This window comes from Dreissena polymorpha, chromosome 1 (genome assembly GCF_020536995.1).
Source record: "Dreissena polymorpha isolate Duluth1 chromosome 1, UMN_Dpol_1.0, whole genome shotgun sequence".
Lineage (NCBI taxonomy): Eukaryota > Metazoa > Mollusca > Bivalvia > Myida > Dreissenidae > Dreissena > Dreissena polymorpha.
The window spans coordinates 78985906-79012479 of NC_068355.1; the positions used below are offsets into that span (position 1 = coordinate 78985906).

At 35.0% G+C, this 26574-nt stretch overlaps 2 protein-coding genes across 2 annotated transcripts; both read left to right on the plus strand.

Annotated features, from left to right (window-relative positions):
• Positions 1 to 292: 292 nt before the first annotated feature.
• On the plus strand, positions 293 to 2734 carry LOC127837198 (serine protease inhibitor Cvsi-2-like). The gene is made up of 3 exons (XM_052364125.1): positions 293 to 467; positions 1873 to 1986; positions 2581 to 2734. Exons 1-3 carry the CDS (start codon positions 425 to 427, stop codon positions 2688 to 2690), a joined length of 267 nt encoding a protein of 88 aa, XP_052220085.1. The 5' UTR covers positions 293 to 424; the 3' UTR covers positions 2691 to 2734.
• A 5338-nt stretch (positions 2735 to 8072) lies between these two features.
• On the plus strand, positions 8073 to 23455 carry LOC127837059 (cartilage intermediate layer protein 2-like). Its single transcript, XM_052363869.1, has 12 exons — positions 8073 to 8278; positions 9736 to 9809; positions 12393 to 12518; positions 13154 to 13304; positions 13660 to 13896; positions 14274 to 14357; positions 15043 to 15186; positions 16477 to 16707; positions 16912 to 17026; positions 17156 to 17316; positions 21075 to 22925; positions 23136 to 23455. The coding sequence occupies exons 1-12, from the start codon at positions 8182 to 8184 to the stop codon at positions 23168 to 23170; spliced, it is 3306 nt and encodes a 1101-aa protein (XP_052219829.1). The 5' UTR covers positions 8073 to 8181; the 3' UTR covers positions 23171 to 23455.
• The last annotated feature ends 3119 nt before the right edge of the window (positions 23456 to 26574 follow it).

Consider the following 26574-nt stretch of genomic DNA (forward strand, 5'->3'; position numbering starts at 1 on the left):
GAGGTTTAATGCAGGTTCGTAAAGTGTCGTCCCCGATTAATCAGGGACCACACTTTCCGCTTTTATGGTATTTTTCGATTAGAGAAAGTATCTTCTTAGCAAAAATCTAGTTAAGGCGGAATAATGTCGTCTCTGATTATCCTGTGCGGACTGTACACGCTAATCTGGGACGACACATTACCCACATGCATTAAACCCCATTTTGTCAGAGCGCGTCCAAATTCTCAAAGCAAGGCGAACAAGCCGCTTTAACGTTGACTTCGTGATGAACGCTTACTTTTATTGTGATCAGAGTTCAACTATCTTCGTGAGACTCTTTTGGAACAAAATCGTGCTGAAAGACCGAAAGTCGCTTTTTGGTTCACAGGAATACCTATTTGAGGCAATCTTCATTAGAGAGTCTGCTCTTGATTAATCAACTACAATGAACACATTGCCGGTTCTCATCGCAGTGTGCGCATTTGCTGGTACGTAGTATTTTCTGTGCGTTTTATAGCAAAAAAAACACTGACGCGTTTGAGAAACACAATTGTAACATGGTGATATGACCGGTTTTTATGTAAGCATACGTTTTGTGAATCTGCGAAATGATACAGCATATACGTTGTAATATTAACCCATGTATGCCTAGCGTCTAGAAAAAAGGCCTTGGCAAACAGCGAAGACCCAGATGAGACGCCGCATAATGCGACGTCTCATCAGGATCTGCACTCTTTGCTTAAAGAAATTTCTGTTAGAAATATGATAAATATAGAAATAAATATAATGGACATCCCTAATTTTGGAAATAAATTTATCCAATAGTGAAGGATGGGGGAGTCCACTAGGCATAAATGGGTTAACTAACTGATTGAGTATTTCGACGGAAAGGGTGATTCGGTTTGTTGGTTTGCACTCTAGAGCGTTAATCAATGCTGTTAGTTACAAATATTATTTGATAACAAATCTGCATATGGTGAACAGATGTCCGATTAGCGCAGTGGTTGGTACATGCGCTTCTCACTTAAGTGACACATGTTCATTCCCCATTATCGGCACATGTAAGCAGGGCTGGTGAACACCATAACGGACAAGTGCGGTTTTCACCGGGCACTCAAGTTTTACCACATAGCACAACACCACATCAACATTAATTGCCTTTGAGTGAAAATGAAATTGCTTGAAGTTGCATCTGTACCAAACATGTGTTCTTTTTTCATGATTCTATTAACTTAATTAGTTCCGAGTTCTGGGGCACAATTCTGGTCTTCCCAAAGTGCACCTTTGGGCGAAGAAGGTCCTTACAAACTTCGAAACACACACTTATTCCATAAAGTGAACATACTTTGTATTTTCAAATGAACTCTATAGATTGACGAGCCATAGTTGACCTTCACTGTTCATATATTTGGTTAACAGTTCAAACTCCATATATGTGTATCCAGTCTGTAGTTACCAATTGAACATATTAGTGGTTACATACTAGGGTTTACCAGTTCAATATGCATTTATTTAAAGGGCATTGTTCACAATTTGAAAAAAATACCATTACAAAAATGAGATTAGAAAAAAATGTAAGCATTAGATTTAAACAAGCTAAATAATACACTTAGCAGAGAAAAATATACATCGGTTTGTTTGTTTATGCATTCATCAATCGAAATATGAGTAAAGCGTTTAACAATAAAACCATAGGCAATTTGGAAAGTACGTGTGTTACGTGAATTGTGTTTCTTTATTAAAGCGCGTGTGTTGCAGTGGTAGCGCGTTTAACTGTGATGCTTGTGTTTCCGGGTTCGATATCGGGGTATGGGAAACGTTTTGATTAAATCTTGTTTTTATTTCTTTCTTTTCTTTAAACAACTTTAAACGATTAAAGGATCCTTTTTTCAGTTGCGGTTTTCACCGAGGACTGCCGGTACTTGCTGCAATGTGAAAACATCCAGTGTGCCGCGGGACACACAGTCGAGTGCTATCAACACCTGTGCACATGCGCGCCCAATAACGGTAGGCACAATGGGCAAGTCGTGAATTTAATATTTGATCAAAAACTTAAATGTATTGTCTCGCCAACAGTTTACAGTATTTATATTTGATTTTGTTGTATTTATAAGAAAATATAATATAAAATGATCTGATTAAAACGAATTAACGTGCTGTTAATTTTATATTATTCGTTTAAAATTTCATAATTTGTCCCATAATGGACGGCTATTTACCGCTTTCCGTAACGCCTTTATAGTTTATATTCTTTTAAATCATTAAAGTACATTATAAATACGTAATATATTTGCACTTGACCAGTTAACCCATTCATGCCTAGCGTCTAGAAAAAAGGCCTTGGCAAACAGCGTAGACCAAGATGAGACGCCGCATGATGCGGCGTCTCATCAGGGTCTGCGCTGTTTGCTTAAAGGAATTTCTGAAAGAAATATTCTAAATAAAGAAATAAATATATTAGACATCCATAATTTTGAAAATAAATTGATCCAATTAAGAACGATGGGAGAGTCCACCAGGCTTCAATAGGTTAACGATAGGTGTATAGTAATTCGTTTTCACCTGTTTTAGCATATATTCTTGTTTCTTGAACACGATAAGCCTCCTCTTGCATCACCATTGCTGACTGCCCCACATGCGCCGACCACCATCCACACTGCCTCGACAACAAGTGCAGATGTGGTCTGCATTCTGGAAGCAATGGAAATTAGGCTTTCATGTGTGCTTTTGAACTCAAATAAATGAATGAAGAATATACATTTTGTAGTCTTTATGTTTGACTCGCGTCATGCGAAAATGGAGCTTATGCCGTATGCTGCCAGACGAGCCTGTGTATTTACAAAGTCTGGTCTGTAGCTGCTTCTTCTGTTAATGAGGCCACGGAAACTTGCACGACTTCACAGCGGACAGTGTAGTCTGGTCTGTAGCTGCTTCTTCTGTTAATGAGGCCACGGAAACTTGCACGACTTCATAGCGGACAATGTAGTCTGGTCTGTAGCTGCTTCTTCTGTTAATGAGGCCACGGAAACTTGCACGACTTCATAGCGGACAGTGTAGTCTGGTCTGTAGCTGCTTCTTCTGTTAATGAGGCCACGGAAACTTGCACGACTTCATAGCGGACAGTATAGCTCCTGACCAGACTATGCGACAGAAATGATGGTAAATTCTATTATATGCTACAACAACAGCAACAACAACTACTACTATGACTATTAACAAATATATATATTAATACAATAATGAATTGCATTATAGTTATATACATGTATAGCTTCGTTGTATATAAAAATAAGGAGGGGCGGGAAGGGCGTAGTTTTCATTACATCAGTCGACCAAAAAAATACCAACAAATACTAGTTCATATGTGAAAAAAATGTATTCACATTTCCTGGTAGACGCGCAGTCTACATGCTTTCTGACAGTTTTCCGCTAACTCATGAATTATGTAAAAAGTCCCTAGGCACAGCGTTTGTTTAAAAAACCATACAAGAACAAAAACATTTCAAAATATCTTATTGTTTAATAACCATTTGATCGATAAAAAATGAGAAATTCTAGTATTTTCGCGAAACGATCGGCAATTGATGCGCACGTTTAACCCATTTATGCCTAGCGTCTAGAAAAAAGGCCTTGGCAAACAGCGAAGACCCAGATGAGACGCCGCATGAAGGCTTAAAGGAATTTCTGCAATAAATATTCTAAATATAGAAAGAAATATTCTAGACATCCCTAATTTTGGAAATAAATTGATCCAATTTAAAAGGATGGGGGAGTCTACTAGGCCTAAATGGGTTAATATAAATGCTGTTTTATCATTTCCGCTTCACAGAGCAGAGCTGGTGCAGCCCCTGGTCGTCCACAAGCTCATATGCACATATATTAAATAGAGGATATTTGTTGGATTCGGTGGATTATCGATGTTAATTCACGAGTGATCATAGAAAATAATTTTTTCACGAGGGGCGCACCCACGAGTGAAAATATATAGTTTCTATGATCACGGGTGAATCGATATTCCACCAAATCCAACAAATTTTCTTTTTATGTTATGCCTTTTTCACCGTTTATATGCATTGTTATACTAAAGAATAATTGTTCAACTAAAGAATATCGCTGGAATAATGACGTCATTTTGTAAAAAAATGACGTCATTTCACAGTAAACTGAAAATTATCGGTAATTTTCACTGATAATTTTCATTGTTTGAAACAGTGAAATTATCAGTTTTAATTCACTGATATTTCTGTATAAACCACCGGAAAGCACTAAATAAAAAATAGTAAAAAAGACTTGCAATGCGCAAAATCAACAATAGTATCATTGACATAAGGGAATATCTACTCGAGTGTTGTTTGCCCGTTAATTTGCGAAGCAGGTGAAAGTTTTACTCATGTATAATTTATAACTTAAAGGGCATGTTTTATTAATTATATTAATATTTCTAGCGTATATTTCAAAATCGTTAGTTTTTTGTTGTTTAAAACGTGTGCGCTTTTGCGCGAACGGCACAAACCGTGCGATATGACATGAGGCGTTTGAATAGCACAACTTCTAAAATCACGTATTGCTGAACATTTCTGACCCAAACTATACTTATTATTGAAATTGGTCGTGTTAATTAAGATATGGTAATTATATAAGTGTGTGTATGTATAGGTGTGTGTTTGCGCGTGCGTGTGTGTGCGTGCGTGCGTTAGAGTGTGTGCATATGGGAAAATGTAATCAACAATACATTTATATTCTTAAATACTTTCTGTTAATAAATATGTGTTCCTTGAGACCATTTCAATATTAGAAGAGAAATTAATGATATAAGAGAAGTCATATAATATACTTGCTTTTTATGACACTTCTATTACACTGTTACAGTACTCGTATGTCCGTCAAAGTCTACATGTTTGCATTATAATGTAGAAATGCATTATACATACCATAGTTGTTTGAAGGCCTCGTTGAAAATAAGATTGCCATTGTGAAACTGTTTGCAAGACTTTGTATCAATGTGTTGTCTTAATGAGTTACCTTCGGAAAATAAAGAGATTATTATTATTATTATTATTATTATTATTATTATTATTATTATTATTATTATTATTATATACTGTGCAATCATGCTTCTATTTGTTTCGCGTTCTGAGAAAACTGGGCATAATGCATGTGCGTAAGGTGTCGTGCCAGATTAGCCTGTGCAGTTCGCATAGGCTAATCAGGGACGACACATTCCAATTTTCTGACATTTTTCGTTTAAATGAAGTCTCTTCTTAGCAAAAATCCAGTTAGGCGGAAAGTGTCGTCCCTGATTAGCCAGTGCGGACTGCACAGGCTTATATGGGACGACACTTGACGCACATGCATTATGCCCAGTTTTCTCATAACACGACTCATTTATACTTGTATTTTGGCAAAGCAAAATCATAATAGGTCCGTGTGATTTATCCATGACAAGAATATTTTGATCACTTTTTTCATGTTTGCTTAGACTATAATGTAAAAGTATATATTTTGATAAATGTATTCTTAACCTGGTTACATGTTGAAAAATTGCTAATTAATATCTTTGCACCATTTCAGAACAAAACATAAATGCATGGATGGAAACCGAACACAGATATGGGCATAAGAACCTTTGAAGGTTACTTAATCGTAAAGTTGATTTTTCATTTTTTATGCTGAGAATGGGATTCATGTGTCATAAATTTGTTTTGTTCGTTGAAATTGTTTTTAACACACGGATCAAATGTAGCAAGTATAAGTCTAGATTCGCAGATGAAAATACCGATTTGTTAATGCGTTCGCCATTTCGATCTTAATGACCGGATAACTTGGTTGTCCCACTTTTGATTTACATATCAACGTAATTGTTATTAAGGTCCTACATTTTTTTATCGACCAATTCAGTTGTTTAAACGCATTCGTTAAATATACGTGCGCATACCGTTATGTAAGTATTGACCGACTTGAATAAATAATTATGTTAATACCTTCCCTTGCGTAAGAAGAAAAACGTGACATTTTTACATAATTTTGTTAATTTCATTGATATCGGATGCAGAAACATATTATGATAATTAATTGATGAGTCGTCCTTGTAAATACTTGTTATTGGTCAATCTCACGGTTGCTTTAGGGGAAAGAATAATTAATACTGCCTAAAGACTTAATGCGTTACATGAATTATATTATATTATATTATATAAAGCCGAATATTCAATTAAACCCAACAGCAAAACCACACCAATTTGTCCACGTAGCCGCATGACTTTTATCTATATACCGTGAATATATTATTTGTTTAGCATGTGCATAAGTTTGGAGGGATTGTTTATATATGTTAAAAGACGGAACAACATAGATTGCTTTGGGCCTATGCTAAGGAAAAATCAGTTTATTCAAAGTGTCACGCATTTACCAAGAAGGCAACCCCGTCATTTTAGTACATGTTTGTACGGCGTTTTCACGAAACCGAATGATATCATATAATAGAACAGCGCTTTATTTACTGAGTTTTTTTTCATCAATAATATTCGACTTCTGGAACATATAAATATAAATCCAATATTCATTTTTTACTAAAATTTTAATTACCCGACATATTTGTTACCTTACCATGCGTTTGAGATGGATTGTGCCAATTTCAAATCACGCAAGCAATGTTTGGAAATAAAACAAAATCTATTTATTGTTAACAAACGACAACGATTACTTACTGTTTTAAATTTTGTTACAGTGTTGGCAACAGATACACGCGAAACAATTTTATGAAGCCGCTCTGCTTAACGGGGATGTGTGCCTGTGCGTTGAGTGTATTCGCAGATTGGCCTGAGAAGTCCGAGAAGTTATCCCGGACAAAACGAAACGACAATTATTTCATGTAAAACCTTTTAACATAGGAAAGAGATGTTTGTCATTTGGAATTCAGGTCCCAAAATGTTCTTTAAAGGAATACCCGGTTCCAAAATGGGGGATTAAACCGTTTTTTCCCAATAAATTTGTTATCAGAGGTGACCCGGCGTCGGGAAAATGAATTACTCGTAATTTTGGCTATATTTTACAGTACACATTGCGTCAGTACTTTTTATTATAAGAGAACATGATATTTGTACATCCAATTTCTCGAACGTCATGCAAGTAGACAACAGATTTGTCGACGGTTCTCCTTCAATAACTTTTTATCCCGACGTCTCCGATCTTGAAACAGGGCGAAATCATTTAAAAGAAATATAAATATAAATTGGCTTATCAGGTGACAATATGCGCTACTCCTTCACGAAAAATACGAAAACGACGCCATCTTGGAAGTAAGTTCCTATAAACCTCACTTAAAATGGTAAGTTCCCGTATACGCATGCCCCCATCCCCCCTCACACACCATTTGAAAAGGGCTATTAAAGTACATACCGAGCAAGAAGGCTACGTTGAAAAAAATGTTTACAACGTTTAAGTACGACATATCAATACATATCAAAAGAACATTAGAAGGCCTTCTCAGCTATTTTGATGGATAATTTATGAGATATCAGGTCAAATGTACCCAACCATACAACGCATGAACGCACTTGTCATTTTGGAGTGTCGGTGTGTTGGCGCCCGTATAAACGCCGTCCCCACCAGATACCTTTGTTTGTATAGGTACACCCCTACTGACCAAGTGACGGTACAAGAACGACTACTCAACATTTAAAAATGCTAAAATGGTTGTCTTGATTCGGCGTATTGGCGCCTCATATTTATCTTTATGGCGTGTTTGGTCTGAAGGGCGCCAATATTACCATAGCCCCGAACGACGAATCAGCAAGTCAATACGACAATTTGTCGTCCTTTCGTTTTGGAGTGTTGGCGCCTTGTCACTTCCACTAAGCAACACATTACATGAACCATTATGTCAGGCTCAGGCAAAACACAGTGCAACAACTTGCAGCTGTGCCAGCATCACTTTACTAGATTCGGAGTTGAGACTATATTTTTTAAGTTTCCTTGCTTATTAGAATTCGTGCGCTTCTTGAATTGTATTCTATAAATAAACTTGTTTGTTTGTATAGTTAAATAACTGAAATCAAATGAAGCGTTATGAAAAATCAACAAGTCATCTAAGGTCTTGATGACCTGCCTAACCCAAGGGCGTTTTAAATTAGTATCACATTTGAATTTATTTCCTTATACCAAGAATACTGTTGGCATATTTGCATTTTCATTTAAGTATATATGGCTGGATCAATCGTAAAAGCCAGTAACTCGGCTGCATTAAGTGTCACTGGTATATTCCATCGCGATACTTTGCAACGTGTGTTTTCCACTTCCTGTAAGTGTTTTATAGTTTCATTGTGTAGTGCTTGTTTAACATATTGTTTGCAACATGTATTATTATATAATGTTAATATTTTATGTGTTATGTGTAATGGTGTCATCAAGTATTGTTATGTGTTAGTTATAGGTTATAATAGCAATAGCATAGTTTCTTAATTTGACATATAATCGGTATAAGAATATTATTGTTCTTACTATTTTTCAGATTTGTTAAAAAACACCTATTAAATCGTTATAGCTTCAGTAAACATGCACATTTGTGTCCGCTTAATAATAATGTTTACGTACTATTGAGTGCCAGCCATAAATTTAGCATGTGATCATTCGTTTTGGGAAAAGTGGGTTTAGACATTTGCGTTTCATCTCAGATTAGTCCGTGCAGTACGCACAGGCTCATAAGGGACGACAATTTTTCGCATACAGTAACCTTTTTTTACCTTTTTTAGCAGAGACCTCGTGTCACAAAAAATGCCACGAAGTCTGGGATGACAACGCTTATGCTTAAAGCCCTGTTTTCCCAGAACGCAGTTCATAAAATCATTAAAAATGACAATTTTTATAATACTTTAACCTTTGGTTGGGATGTATGTTTCCATATGTATTAAGATAGTATCATCAATAGAAAGTTTGCATCATATGCCACGCATTTTTCTTTTATATGTTTCAAGTAAATAAAATGTTCGTTTACACCATTGGTTTAGATCAGTTATGTTTAAAGGCCCATAAACACTCAACATCGACGAATATTTCGTACACTATTTCGAAAAATAACGTTAACACAAAATTAACCAATGTTTCTTATAGCAATAGCCAAATTTGTCACGCAAAATGTGGTCTGGTAACATAGATTTAACAAGATACAAAATGCTCTTTTTTGTTTTTTGTTGGTCAATATCTTCAACACATGTTCATGTACCATTTTAGCGTTCGTGTGTCGTATAAATAGATATTGTTGCGGTTAATTAAAATGGAATATATAGTGCCAGAAAAATTAAACTTTTTGTATCACGTTAAATCTATGTTGCCATACTACATCTAGCGTTGAAATTGTGACTGTTGCAATAAGGAACACTGATTTTGTATGGGTTAACTTTATTTCACGAAATATTTCGCGAAATATTCGTTGATTTTGTGTATTTATTTTACTTTAAATGTTTTAATTCACAAATGTCTTAAACCTGATTTTTTTCAGTGTTTTTTACGCATTGTAAAAATTCCACAGCATCATATGCATTTTTGCGGATAGATAAACCATTTTAACACTGATACGATACGATGCGAGAAAATGGAATACCAATAACATACAACGTTCGAAAATACCGTCATGCATAGATCTAGCAGCATCAACATATTTCAAACATATTTATAAGCCATATTTGAAAAAAAAATTGGATTCATAAGGTTTCGTCCAGGTTTGCCAGTTTTTCGACATTGTTTCTGAACTTCTTCCAGGGTGGCAAGAAAGCATGGGTATACCGAGATGGTTGATGGTCTGTTATGGACTTGTCCTTCTTTGGCATGAAGCGGTAGGTTAATTATTTGGTTATATACTTATTATAGTGCTATGTTATTATTTTGTTATGGCATCTTCAGATATATATTTGTCTGCACATATTATTATTTTATATTAAAAGTATTTTATTATTATTAATTTATAATTATGCTTTTATCAAATGAATTTAATTTGATTAAACAATATCGTAAAATTTTACTTTACAATAAAAATTTTATGCTCGACTGAAAATACAAGTTGTAAAAATCAATCCTCCTTAATTCATTTTTGTAATTGAATTTAATCGATATGTTTACGTGGAAACGATTGTCTTTTTCGAGTTATTTTTACACCATTTCAGAGGCGTTCATGTTTAAGGGACATATTGAAAAAACAAACAAAGAAATTAAATATTTATTGAAACAATGCAACGTAATATGAACAAAAATGAGTTTACACGATTTTTAAGCACACGCTTTTTATTTTATGTTTTCCGATGGTTTATAGAGAAATATCAGTGAATTATTACTGATAGTAATAACCGATTAAAAGAGTGATTTTTTATATAGATATCTGTAGTTTCCCTATTGTGACCCCCAATAAACGGCAATTTTATCAAGGGCGACTACTCTATTGAAAAAAGCATACGGATAAGCTTCGTTTGAAAATACATGTCATAACATTGCGGGGCGCACTACGGGGTATTATATTGCCCGGAATGCAAAAAATGCAAAACAAATCATTTGTGAACGTAAAATAAATATAAAATTTGTTTGATTTGGCTGCGCCACTTGTGAAAATATCATTTTCTATGATCACTCATTAATTAAAATCGATATTCCACCAAATCCAATAAATGTCCTTTATATATTACGCGTTCATTCCAGTGTATTCAATCTTTATGACGCAAAGGTGTTCAATCTATAAAATATATTGAACTATAAAGTAAGCGACGTATCTGCAGAACAAACTAGGTGAGCGTTAAACTGTATCTACCTTTTGGAAATATCAGGCGATTAGCCATTTTAGAACTAAAATATTTATTTTTTTAATAAGTCAATTTATGTACTTTGAAAATTTTACAAATGATGGTCGGTACCATTTATGTGCCTCTACGGTATAAGCGTTTTCGTTTTAGATTGTTTAGCTTTCCATGCAAGATCGTGTGGTTTTATACACACGTACCTGCTTTCAATATGGTTTACGTTTGTCTGAAAGAGTATCAAAATTAATGAAAATGTTCAAGTTCATAACGCCAAATTCGACGAAAATAATTACCCGTAACAGGCGTATTTGTTTTCCTCCAAATATGGGACAATGCTTTGATGATGACATTTGGTTGTCTCATAGGCCCACCGACATCCGACAATGTACAATGCTCGTATTGCTCTCAAATGAAAATCAATTATTTGGGATTAATGTTATGTAAAATGTGAGGGCTCATTGATTAGTTGCCTTAATTTATGTTATACCGATGTTCATGTAATTTCCTTGCAGAAGATGGATTTTGTAAGTTTTTTTTCAAGTCATCGTCTTATATACCTTTGTGTCATGAGTATATCCAAAGACATCTACACTATTTAGGAATTTTCTTCACTAGGAGGGCTATAAATGGCAGTAAACAATATTTATTTCTTATTTGTGTAGGGGATTTTTTTCTATCCAAATACAATTAATCTTTTTTTTCGACTTTAAATCTTCATTTAAGAGCAATATTGTGTTGACATATATTGCGGCACAGCCATGCGAATCAAAATGGCGGTCTTCTTTAGAAGCCATTAAAGAGTATATTAAATGAAAGAAAATAATCATTTAACCATTTTTCAGTAAAGGCAATGATGCCAAGTCATGCATAGATCAAATCTGATTCATTGCTTGGCAGCCGCAATTTACTAGCTTTGCATGGTTACCATTAGGCAATAGCATGGACGATCTATACGTTTGTATGATCATACAGTTCTCTTCGCATATCCATATCAATCATAAACGTCGTTTTATATCTGAATTGAGAAACGGGTTATGTATTGGTTTTCGTTTTAACCCTTAAAGCGCTGGAGCTGAATTTTAAAGGCCTTTGCAAACAGTTTGGATCCAGATGAGACGCCACAGAACGTGGCGTCTCATCAGGATCCAAACTGTTTGCTATTCTGATAGTATTCTTTGAAAAAAATCGAAGAAAATGCTAATTTTAGAAATTCTGCAGACGACATTTTAGCAGACGACAAATTTCCCAGCATGCAAAGGGTTAAGGACGTATCCTCTGATCAAAAGTCATCTTTAGACGGCAAGTGTCTTTTCTGATTAGCCTGTGAAGACTGCACCGACAATTTACGCACACGCATTAAGCTCCGCTTTCCAAGAGCGAGGCTTGAATATTGTGTAACACTTGCGTACATTAATCAGATCCCAATGAAACTTAACTAATTACTACTTACGTGTGAAATAAAAAGTTCCTTAATACTTCTCTGTACATAAGAATATTTTCGGTATGTAAAAAAATTACTTCCGTTTGTTCAAATTTGGGAGATTTTCACACTTCGTGTTCTTTTCAATATCAACAACGTAATGATTTTAATCCTGACTATATATCGATTTTAATAACTACGACATGTTTCAGATCCCCTGTTTTAACAACTACCAGTTCACGGAATCTAATAGCCGCATGGTGACAATAAGTGTGACTTCTGTTCCATGTAGGAGGCCTGTCGCTCTCGACAAAATAGCACAGGACTGTGCTTCTCCGGTAAATTAAAATATGTCAACATGTTAAAGAATATGTGTATATTTATTGTTTTTGGAATGGCTATATAAAGTTAATCGGCTAAATACAAATGAAGCAATCGTAGTCAATATTTCCAAGCACTTGCAAATGCAAAAATGTTTGTATTTAAACATAACCGGATACTAAGATCTGCAATACGAATGGGAACTTTATTGTGTAGAGTGCAGGCCAACTTTCTGAAATGTAAGCTTATCATTATATATTTAAATGAGAATGTTTTTATACAACAAAATATCGTGTGTCATGTCGGTATACTTCATTTAAGTATGCCCTACAACCTCACACTGAGATCATATTAAATGGATGTGTTCAATATTTGGTATATGTTGGCATTGCTTCAACTTAACTTAATAATCGCCCTCGACATATTGACATTTTCTTAACTATTCTGCCATTAGACTGGATATTTTAACACACATGTGTTATACAAAATGCTAAATCCGTCATCAGTATATGATAAACCATGGCGTCTTTAGGTTTTGAATATATTTCTTTATAGTTAAGGCGAACCGTTAATTGCATTCCTTCTTAATATCCGTGTCTGCAACACAATGTTCAATGAATTTATAAGACAGTACTTTTGACCCTTTTAACAGATCCGGTTCAAGGAGCATGGACCGGGCATTTACTCCTACAGAGCACCGTACACTGCCCACAGCGTGGCCGTCATGAAGACCGGCTTGCATGTTATATATCTGAATGTCACACCAACCATCAACTCTTACTCAACAGATATGCCGTGCTCATGTAAATATTATATAAAATATATAAATATACCGGTATTTATGAATAATTTTAATTTTGCATCGATGTTCTTGTTCCTTTCTTTATTCCTCCCTTTCGTTCCCTTCCGCTCCCCTTTTTCGTCATTTTAATAATTTATCCATCCTGCCTTTTACCCTTCCCATGTTGCACCATTCTCTTCTTCCTTCCTCCGACCATTCATGCATAAAAAACGCGGTTTTTGACCGGTTGTTTTCATATCCATGATATGTTTGAAGTCAAACGGTTTCTCATTTTATTACACTCTGATCGCTTGTTAGTGTACGATGTATACCTACAACCTGTAATGTTGCTGCAAGTCAAACAATTATGTTTACAGTTTACCATTGCGACAGTCGTCGAGTCGACGTGAATCTGCGTCTGCCCAGCAGTTGCAATAATTTCCCGTTCCCAAATATCGTATCCTTGGATGTGAGGGATAACCTGCAAGCTGGAGGCAGAAATATGTTGTTTTCTTGCAAGGACCCCCCTTTCCCGATTTCGATTTCATACAAAGACAAAGTCTCCAACACGTCAATTAAATCGCTCGATCAAACAATTGACATGAAGTGTACAGGTAAGTTTTACTTTAACGGGCATTTGTGTCATGCTATACTGATTATTTTAACATGCATCTGAGGAGAAGTTTTTAATTATATCCAATAATAATAAAACCACTTGTATGTTTACTGATTGACTTAAATTTCAGTAACAACATATTGTTAATACTATGTTCGAAAATGTTTAATACAATTTAATTCTGACTTTAAGTTAAATGCTTTACAGTCTGACTAGATTGACCAAAAGTGTATGTATCCACAGCCACTTTACTGTGTAATGATTGACCAAACTATTTAAATGCATTGTGTACATAGATAATTTTAGGGTAGTCATTTGTTCATCATATGTATAACGAATGGATAATGGAAATAATTGAAATGAATAAATTTTTAGGCGAAGTATGTCCAGATATCCTTGTGTCAGTAAGATCAGCGTGTGATAAGTCCCCAGTCAGTGACGTCACAGTGAGTCCAAATGGTATGTTATGGTATAGATCTGGGTCCATATTAATTAAACTAATATGCGATTGAAATAGCTTTTTATATTCTTATCTGGTATTTACCAACACAAGTTTAATTAATTAAACAAAAACAGAATTATTTCAAAAGAATACATGTATTTGATACCCCAAAGCATTCATTTTCTTCGGTATAAGTTCATTTTTTGTTATTATTTCTGAGACTGACATGGTGAAAAAGATTGCTTTTAAAACCGAACATTGAAATGCTCTTCAACGTTTTTATTGGAATCGCTTTAGTTGGTATGCAGCTTTTGTTGACATAATGATAATTAAACAGGGTAGTTAAGCAATTTATACGTAATAACATTATGATACATGATACATTTATAATCATGACCAAGAAAAACAAATGCTGCCTACGTACAAGCATTGCACATTATTAAGCAGCCATCGTTTAATTGTACATGATTCATAATTTGTAGAAGGTGTGTTAGATATTGCATCGTAACCAATCATGATTAACGTAATTAAAAAGTGCAAAAACACAATCATAAATGCATTTTCCGTTCTTTGTTATAGTTAAAATAGTTATCTTCAAAATCTACGATACTAGATATAAATAATATAAATAATTAATACGATTACGACCGACACAGTCGCCCGGATATGTACACAAATAGTGGATTGTTCTTAATTTTACAGTAGCGTGGTCTGTTGTTGCGAATGGGACGTATGTTCTTTCAAGTTGTGATCTCCCAGTTACGCTCACATTGTCCACAAGTGGCCTCGGGAACAAAAGCGTTACCATTAATACTACAGATGCCGTCACCGTAGAAATGGGTTGTCGTAAGTACCGTTACTATAACATATAACGTAACCGTGGTCATAACGTAATTAACATCATTAGTTGCCAACGTTATGAGGTTCTATATAGCAACGTATCTTTGCAGACCAAAAGCCTGGATTTGCTTGGGTCAGACGATAAGGTCACGCCTGGAAGCCCTTGCACATTCTTTTCCATTCATTAATAAATGATAACCTTAAAAGTTACGAATGGAATTGTGATTTCCATTATTTTTGCTTTTAGAATGAAGATTCCTTCGGAAATGAACAGATTACAAAACCCATAATTGCTCAATTAACAACAATATATAACAACACTGTTAATACTAGTTCTTATGCTAAATTGATAGTAAGATGTTCTCGTTTGCCTGGGTGTTTTAATGGAGTTTTTACATGCACATAAATACTGTGAAATGACATGTATTGCTAACAAATGGCGATTTGCGATGTTGTGGCGAAGGGTTTAAGCTAAATACAATGAAATCGTCGTCCAATAAATAGTTTTAGGCGATGATTTCATTCTAATTCGAGTTCATGTATTGGATGGTGTTTAAGTATTATGCTATAGTGACTGTTCTCAAAATATTATTGCATTTATTTTTAATTATTTCCAGCTATTGTCGTCGAAGTTTTACGTTAAATGTATAATTATATTATAATAATTGCTGAATAACTAACCAATTTTAATCTAAAAAAAAGATTTTTTTATTATTCATATGCAAGTGTATTATTGCCCATAATTGTGAATTGAAATTAATTGTGGTATAATGAAGAAACATTTTATGGATATTAAGAAATTATTTTAAGTAACATAACTATTCAATATCAACGAATATTTCGTACACGAAAAATATAAGTTAACACGTGAAAAATCAATGTTCCTTATGGCAATAGCCACAACTTCAACGCTAGCTGTGGTCTGGGAACATAAATTTAAAGAGATGCATATGATCGTTTCTATTTGTGTGTATAGCACTTTATTCCATTTTAATTTCCTGCAACAATATCTATTCCTACGACACATTAACACTAACTCGGTACACGAACATGTGTTTGATATATTGTTCCACAAAGTAAAAAAATAAGATAAGTTTGGATCTTGTTAACTCTATTTTACCATACCACATCTAGCGTTGAAATATTTGCTATTACTGTGTAAGTAACTTTGTTTTGTTTTTATGTGTTAACTTTATATTTTTCGAAATATTTATACGAAATATTCGTTGATTTTGAGGCTTTATGGGCTTTTAAACATTGATGCATTGTTTAAATTAAATGCATCGAAATTTTCAGCGTGTGCAACGATAACAGTGAATTCAGCGTGCGGTCGCCCGGTTATCGGAACGCAATTTTCTAGCTGGCACTCTAGCTGGGCCTCTAGTGAGGGTGAAGTTCCGGGGACCTATGTGCTGAGGAAATGTCAAATTCCAACGTCTGTTGATGTTTCCCTACCGCAACACCAGTCAGCTTCTATACCAGCTAATTTGTTCGTGGATGGATATATTTTGAATATGACTTGTACAGGTAATATTATACTATGTATTTGTAATTTCATGAGCGTTGACGAAACAGTCCAATATGAATTATCCCGGTATACATAGCATACCGCCATGTATTGTTTTGTTTTATTCATTCAGTTGTCAAAACAGCAAGACAGTGTTTATTCAAATTAAACATTTCCCGAACTGTGACAAGAGCATTTAAATGCTATAACAAATTATATTTCAGAGTCATTGGTCATAATTGCTCATCCGCAGTCGAAATATAGGCAGACAGGTCAATCTGTTAAATTATGTTGCGCAGCTAAATCATTCCCGGGACATCAGCCAATCACATATACGTGGTAAGCAATTCCATGCACTTTTTACAATCGATACAAAATCAATGATTATCACACATAATCAAACCTTTAACAAACAATTAAATATATGTTCGTTGTTCATGTATTTCTGTGTTAATTTTCAATTATAAGGGACAAGATCGGAAGTAATCCAGCGATCAATGTGAGCACGAATAAGGATTTGATAATTACGAACCTTTCAACACAGCATGATGGAACAGGGTATAGGTGTACAGCAAAAATCGAAAGCCAAGGACTTCAAATGAGCGCCAATGAGGCTTTTCTTTTGTTAGGTGAGTGTTGTATTGCTTTGTAATGAATGAATTTAGGAGTATGCTAAATGTCTCACAAACTGACTTCTAGCATGTTTCCTTTATTTATTTGATAACATTAATTTTCATACTCATTAAATATAAATCCCACATGTGAGAATATGTTGCCATTCATTTTGTTTACGGAATTAATCATGAATATGTTATAAAGTGTCTTACTTGCAACATTAATCAGTGAAATGCGAATGCAATTTAAATTAATTACTTTTTAGTCAGAAATGAATGATGCTTTAAAAAAAGAATGACATGACCTGGTCAATGCGCTTTACTTATTCCATTTATCGTAGCCTCTAATACGTCTGCTATCAGAATCAAAGCGCTGAAGGCATTGATGTTGTCCGCTATTGCATAATCTTAGACGCATTCATTTGGTCAACATAAGGTTATAGCTTTTTTAATCGCAAGTTTGAAATGAACACAAGCCATTCAAAATATAAAGTGTGTCTTAACGCACCGGTCGAGATATGTATGCACTGTTTATCATCCTATTTAAGTTATAAAGATAACTTAGACAAAATAACAAAATGTCCCTTTTTGACGTTCTGAAAGCATAGAAAGTATGATAAAATTGGTAAAATGAGAACCAATAAACAAACAATTTGAAATAACCATCATATTAAATGAATATTGTTGGAATGTCGAATATCTATCGCACTAAAATATTATGTCGCCGTGGTGTAATGGACACATAACGCCAGCAGACACGAATGAATATATTCGAATATTTCATAGGCTGATTCGAGTGAAATCCTCTGAACTTTGGCTGCATCACTGTGTCTGTGCACACTGTACATTATGTAGCACTGTTCAGCGTAAGGAATTCCGGACTACTCCATGCATGTTCAAACAAACACAAATTGTAGCCTAGTTTCAATTACGCGTTAAAATCCTTCTCGCAGATTTTCAGAGGCTGTACTCGGTTATTAAATCGTCAAGGGATGATATACTTGACTATCGATAAACATAGTTTTGCTTTCAAGATGAGAAAACAGACACTAAGTCTTCCGAAATAGTATAGTGTTACGATAAGAGGAAAATCATTTTATTATTAAATCACACATGTTTGCCGTACTCGATCAGAACGTCTGGAAAGCATTGTGCTAAAATAAGCCAATTACAATTCTCAATGAGATATTTGTGCGAAAATGGGTCATATGCCATATGCGCCCATCATATCTATAGCCAACCCAGCCTGCGCATCTCTCAGTCTGGTCAGGAAATACATAATGAGACCATTACACATTGAGTGATTTTATAGCGGACAGCAACGTCTCTGACAAGACTGCGCAAATCACAGGTTGGGATTGAGCAACGCTGGCCGAAACGCGTTAAGATCCGTTTTCACATGGCGCGGCTATAAAAGTGTGATTTAAATGTGTCGAAAGAACACTGCATTTTAATCAAATATTTTCTTACGATATATTTCGATGGTGAAGTAATAAACTCATAATAAGCCATGTGAGGACACATATGATGTGATCTCCCGTAGTATAATATTTATCTACTAACACTAATGTGTGGTTTCACTATAATAACACACATTTCATTCGGTGAATATGCGCCTAACAAGTGACAAAAAACATCAATAGTTAATCATTTGTTTTCAATTTACTTATTTAGAAACGAAAATTTCAAACTTTATTTCCAACTCAGCAATTACGCCGAATATCGTTTTAAAAGATAGTTCTTGTTATATTAAACTGTTTTTATATTCGGTTTTAGCGATTATAAAGCATTTCTGTCGTTTTCTATGGTATACATGTAGTTATTGGTGAACTCACGTTCCGCGATTTATAAATTGCGAACTATTAATATAAACAAACTTAGCCTTATAATATTGCGTTGTTATCACCCGTGCAATTTTAGAATACAAGAGCGACTGTCGCTGCGTGTTGTGAACAAAAGAACGTTTGCCAGACATATCAATTTTAACCCCGCTGTACTAGCAAAGACAATCAACGATGTTATGCAACAGAACCGCGATAATGTATTGGACTGTCGATAATCCACTTTACTTGTTGATCAGCAGTAGTTTAATTTACCCTTTCCCGTGTCTATTTATAGCTTCAGATTTTAAAAAGCCTATGCTGTGCAAAAATACCACGTGATTAAAACGCAGTGAATAGTGGACTTTTTTCGTAATTCATAAACATTCTCTTCCGCGACACGTATAATTTAAACAGTGTGTATTGATTTTTTTCAGTATACGCTCAGTTCAACGATAGTCCATTAAACACGATATTCACAGTATGTGTCCATATGTGAATGCATATACAGCTGTAGTTGAAAAACTGAAACCTCTGGCATAAATTATACAAATTTGTCGGCGCTGATGCGGCGGTTATCACGTTTATCGTACCTAACAAAACTGGCTTAAAAATGTGGTATTAACCTTAGTTGTTCACACGCGAACAACTAAAAAAAAAGTTTGGAATTTGCAATTCCACTTACTCGTATATATTCAGCATCGCGGTGGAAAACCTGTCTTAAGGCATATGTGTTAAAGTGTTCTTCCCAGATTAATCAGTGCATTTATTAAGCTGATCCGCCTTAACTGGATTTTCGCTAAGACTATACTTCCTATAAACGAAAATTACCATACAAGATTAAAGTGTCGTCTCTTTTGCAGATTTCACAAGCTTATCTGGCCCGGCGCCATGTGCACAAGCATAACGTCCTCTTTTTCCATACCATATCTAAATTACAAAATCATTATTGAATCAATCTTATTGCCTGGTATTAAAATTTATTGAATTTTGTTAACGTTTAATTGACGCGAGGATCTGCTTTTGTGTTTAATTATAGTTTTGCTTAAACGGGAAACATAGCCTTTTTGTAGAGTATTGACTTAAGTTCGAAGTCAATTAATACAATAAATTAACTAGGCTAAACTAGTTTATAACTACAATGTTTATCAATTTTTTCCAAATACAAAACCATGACATTATAAAAAGCTGTCTTCGAAAAAATATGTTTCAGTAAAAAGCGGTACCCAAAGTCGACATTTTCTTATGAAATTCTAAAATAAACGTGTACATTGTGTTAGTTACATCACATTTTATTTAAACAAATCAAACATAGTATATGTATGAAGGACATGTTTCGGCGTTTTTGTATAAAATATACCGTAAGAAAATATCGGTAAACACAAAAACTGGAAATACGACGTATCATGGCAGATATATAGCTTGCTTGGTTCACATTTGTATATAGTACCCACTGGTAGACATTACTCAAGGAATGTAAAGTAACCTTTAATCGTACAATGTCTGAGTCATGGCGCTTACGTCTTCATTTTAATGTATCACTGCTGCTCACTTCTGCAGTTAATGAATGTCACATTGTCTTAGTCGACAGGATTTTTACCAAAATGTATAGTACAGTTTATTAAAAAAATCATTTGTGAAACAGTCCTATCGTTCTGCATTTGAATTCATTTCATTTGCTTGAGTGTTCATGTGAATTTCTTGTCGCTAGTCTCTTATTGACAATCGTTTCTATCATAATTAATTTAACTATGAATATTCAAATACGGTTTTGCTTAAACGCGGTTTTTTAATTTTAAATGATATAAAACATCATATATAATCGTAGTTTATAGTTCCGTTACCAGCCGTCTTACATATTTGTTTTCATAAAAACAAATCATCAACATGATGTAAATTAATGAAATGTGCAGGGCACTATTTTTATGAACATAGTGTACATGTTTCTTTTAGATGTGGATCCTACCGTGCCAACAGCTAATTCTTTGGACTTTTGCCCAGGCTCAGCAAAAAAGGGCGTTAAACAATGCCATCTGGCTCCATGTATTTCTAATGCCTTAGATATTGAATGCATTGACTCGGGATCTGTGCAACCAAACACAAGTATTGCCTATGAGCAATGCGATACAAGCTTCTTGCCACTGACAGTGGTTACTGGCTGTCAATGTCGCGCGTCCTCGGGTTTTGAACTCAATGTGACTGTTCATGACGCTGACAACAACAATCCGATACCTAAAATTAAAGTATCCTTTGATGGTATTGAACAAACAACTAACGTCTACGGAAATGCTGTTATAACCATTCCTTTTTCTAACCCGAATCCCGTCATAACTTTGATTGACCCTCTTGCGGTGTATTTACCCTCGAGTAAACCTTTGACAATTACTTCCTTGTTTGGTTCTGAAAAAATGTACATGTTGAAAAAAGGTGCACCGATAAACATAGACCCGACCAAGCAAAATACTCTGCCCATGATTCCGAGTAGTCCGAATGTGAAACTGGAAATCCCGCCAAATGCATTTCGGACACCAGACGGAAAACTTCCCAATGGGACCGTTAAGCTTTCAATCAGCGTCTTCCCTCCAAGCCTTGATATAGGTGAGAAAGCGCCTGGAGTTTTCTCTGCAAGAACTTCAGACGGGATGTTGGAGGAGTTAGAAACGCAGGGTGTGTTTACGTTGACGGCGACAGATTCGGCAAATACGCCATTAAATTCGGGACCGATTCGTGTTCAGGCAGGTAATAATTTCCGGCTGTTTGAACTGGGTGGGGATGGCAATTGGGTTTTGCTGACTCCAATGGCTGTGAATAAACGAAGAGCTGCTGACTTGACAACATTTGTCGGAACCATTTCAATAAACACTCAGATGGTACGATGGTATAATATTGACAAGTTTTCTGAAAACTCAAAATGTTGGGTAAAATTGCATGTTTTCGACCCGATCACAAATGAACTGTTCCAACAGGCTAGTGACACTTCATATCGTGTGTCAATTGTCGAAACGTTCGTTGAAGGGGACACAACATCTGTGTTACCGATGCGTTATTATTTATCAACACAGCACCAATGCTTGGAAGTTCGTTGCAACAATCCACGGACAGGTTATGTGCCAACTGGTTATTTTGTGATGGAAGTCAGCATTGCTTTTCAAAATTCGCTAATCACAATACCATCGTTTCCTTGGCCTAAAGAAAACTATGCAATGCCCGTGCAAACTATTCTTACTGCACTGAACTATTCTACGAATAACGAATCACCTGGGAGAATTAAAATAAACATGAATGCGTCTTCAGATGGTGTGTTTTTTGATAACGTCACAAAGTGTGAAATGAAAACTCTAAATGCCGGAGGAAATTCGTTAGTGTTTTCAGCCGCGAGACCTACATCCGCAGATCCGTATAATGGAACGTCTCAAAGATGTGTTGCACGAGTCAGAGTAAACTTGGACAATTTCAGTTCCGTCGAGGTATCATCACCACTTAACTTTACCTCTACTAGTATCTGGGGTAATAGTTTCTTTAGAGCATACGGACAGACATCAGATTTTAATTCGACGTCCGGGAAAATCGTGTTTTGTATGGAATACAGATGCTCGACCGCAGGGGAACAGACGTCTTCTTCTGTTACATTAAACGATGGGGTGTTTGCCCAAGTACGATTTTACTGCAATTCATCATTTATTGCGCCTGTACGGTCAACAACTGGTCTGGGATTCTTTCTAAATAATCAGTCGAATGTCACCGCCGCCATCAATGAATGCAATGGAAACACGTCTGACTTTGCATTGGACAAAAATTGCACAGGTATGTTCGTTTTATTTTTTATTGCGGGCGCTCTTTTTTATGTATACAATATATTTGTTTATGGATGATGGTACTTTTAATTCACAACCAGTATAACGGCGTATAATTAATGTAAAAAGTATATCATTCACAAAGAAGTATAATTGTTTTATTTGTAGTAGTGTACATGCTCAAAAATACCATTTATATAAATGTTCTAAATTATTTAAGGCATCGCTGTTGAACCAGAATCAGTTTTACCCTGAGAAAATGTAATAACGTTAGCATACCTGGATTCGACGATGTGGTAGAGAAATACATGATATGAAGACAACACGAAAAATAGGAACATACTTCTACAAATGTTATCATTTTAGACATCTTTAAAGGAATGGGCTTGCGAGCACGTTCTGTGGATTTTGTTTGCGATATAGATATTGTTGTCGGATACAATTACATTCCTTGTATTTCTATGAAACTGCATATGTTTTATCATGTAAATATATAATGGAACACACATATAAATCGTGTATTAAACGCTGTTGCACAAATGCTGTTCTTGTGTTGGGAACCAGAAAGAATATATCAGAAGGAGAATATCTTCAATATGATTACGACCATCAATTACACTTTCAATACGAAACAAGAAACCGTCAGAGACTCGTGATGCTCCCCAAAGGTTTTTTGTCACAATATTGCACTTTATATTCAGATAAAAGGAAACGTCTTGAGGGGCATAACTTTGAACTAAATAATACGATGGATGGTTTAGCAACTTAAAAATTTCAAAGGGCCATAACTCTCTAAATAAATCATCTAATTAAAACCCACAAATAACATGCGCATCTCCTAAAGGTAGTTAAGCTTCCCATAAAGTTTCATTGAATTCCCGTAATAAGTTGCTGAGAAATAGCCCGGACAAGAATTGCACTATATGTACAATGGAACATTTCAAAGGGCCATAACTCTGTGAAAAATCATCTGACGAGAACCGGCCGATAATATGAACATATCCTCTTGGTAGTGAAGCTTCCCAAACAGTTTCATTGAATTCCGGTCATTAGTTGCTGATAAATAGCCCGGACAAGAATTGCACTATATGTACAGTTTATGGAAATTGTCAAAGGGCCATAACTCTGTGAAAAATCATATGACCAGAATCGGCTTATAATATGCACAACATCTCCTCTTGGTAGTGAAGCTGCCCATAAAGTTTCATTGAATTCCGGTCATTAGTTGCTGAGAAATAGCCCGGACAAGAATTGCACTATATGTACAGTTAATGCAATTTTTTTAAAGGGCCATAACTCTGTGAAAAATCATCCGACCAGAACCCGCTGATAATATGCACATCTCCTCTTGGTAGTGAAGTTTCCCATAAAGTTTCATTGAATTCATTAGTTTCTGAGAAATAGCCCGGACAAAAATTGTGCACGGACGGACGGACAGACGCACACACACACGCACGGACAGACGAAGCGGCGACTATATAATTTTTTGGGGGAGCTTAAAAAGAAATTTGTAAATACAATACGAGCATAAGCAACACCTTTAAATGTCGTCTCGAGAACCTTAGCAGCGCAAGCCAACGAAGAATACTTAATCATGAAATACGGGATCGTGTGTACACATAGTACGCTAACAGGAATGTTCTAGACCAGTTGATGTCGCCGCAGCTCTCACACAAGCACAAAATACACCTTTGGGTGCACATGACCAATTACTTTAATTACCACAAATACCAGACTTAATAATGGAAGTTTCATTCCATCAAAATCGTATGGACTATTGATACACTTTAAAGCACGATTTGTCGTAACAACTGGTACGTGGTGTCGTTGCAGAAGATCTTGAACACGTTCACATAGTGGGGATCGAAGCTAGGATCTTTTGATCGCGAAGTGGACACGAAAACGAAAGCTCTACCTTCAAACGCATTACATATTTTAGGCTAAGCTACGCAGGAACAATTTGTGTTTGCACAAAAAAATATTTGAGCAACGTTTCTATTCAGACATGATTATTTTAGTCAGTTAAAGTAGCTCGCTACGCGATTTACTGTCGGTCTTTTGTCACACACACACATCTTCGTAAATTCAGTTGGCTCATAAGTTTGATTTTAAGTAAAACACAGATTCTCTAGCGACTGAAACAGAAGTATTAACAATAGCGTTTACAGTTTAGTTGTTGTGTTTAAGTTAACATCGTAAAATGGGATCAGTCGAAATCTTAACATTGTAACAAAAATCTTTACATATGAATAAAACCGGGTTCTTTAAAATCGCTGCAAAATTGATGAGCTAATGGCTGTTCAAAGCGATGTACCATGTTCTGGTGATTTCGAATTGAATACCTTGTTATACATATATATATATTTGATAGTGAATTTTGTATTCTTCAGAAAAGTTGATTTTTCGTTACAATATGATTATATATCATTCAAAATTATGTTTTCACTATTAAATTAATATCATAGCCATACGCTAATCACCTGTGATTTCTGTCACCATACTTTACGTAAAAAAGAAGTAACAATAATTGTTCTACGATAAATAATTCTTAAAGCGAAATTATACGATTTTGTCAAATATTTATGAATTTATATAAAATGTGTAAACAACTTATTATATAAATATATATATATTTCAATATACATTAAAATAAAAGTTAAGAAGCAAAGAAGCACATGTGTCGAAAATGCGATATAAGCCAGATTTTTAATTCTGAAATCGAAAATGTCTGCACAGTCGAATTCGCCAGCATGTATAGCATGTATATCATGCATGTACGATGTGAATCTAAATTTAGTTTAACGGTTCATTTTAAATTCCTGCAACGATATATATCCATACGACACACGAACACTAATCTGATCCTAATAAAAAGACGAATGCTTCGGTTATTGTAGGAAAATATGTACGAAATATCTTCGTCACAATCGGCTCGGGCGCTAATTTGTCTTTGCTGCTTTTTATGAAATTCGTCTTCAATGTATAATGTTTCTTGCCTATAGTGTGATATTGTAACATATTTTATCAGTATATTACAATTTAACACATATAACAAATAATATAATCTCGCTTTAAAGTCTCTATAACGCTCAAAATCAACGAAAATTTCGTAAAGCATTTCGTAAAATAAAGTTTACACCTAAACAATCAGTGTTCCTTATAGCAATAGCCACAATTGCAACGCTAGATGTGGTATGATTACATAGATTTTGTAGATACAAAATGCTCGTTTTGATTAATTTGTGACCACAATAAATTCCATGTAAATTTCCTGTGAATATATCTATTCATAAGACACACGAACACTAAAATGGTACTATGTTAAAACCATAATAAAAACGAGCATGTTGTATCCACAAACAGCTATTTTACCAGACCACATCTGGCGTTGAAATTTCGACAATGGCCATAAGGAACAATGATGTTTTATTGTTTTGCTTTATTTTACGAAATATTGTACGAATTTTTCGTTGATTTTGAGTAGTAGTGTTACTTTAATAATAATACAATTTACAGGTATTTGCCAATATTACCATTTTGGGGGGTCAAAGAATCAAACAATAACCCATTTTAGGGGGTCAAAGAATCAAACAATAACACCAGTGACTAAGAAATGTTTTAAAAAAGTATGTAAATTTAATAATATTCCTTAATCAAAA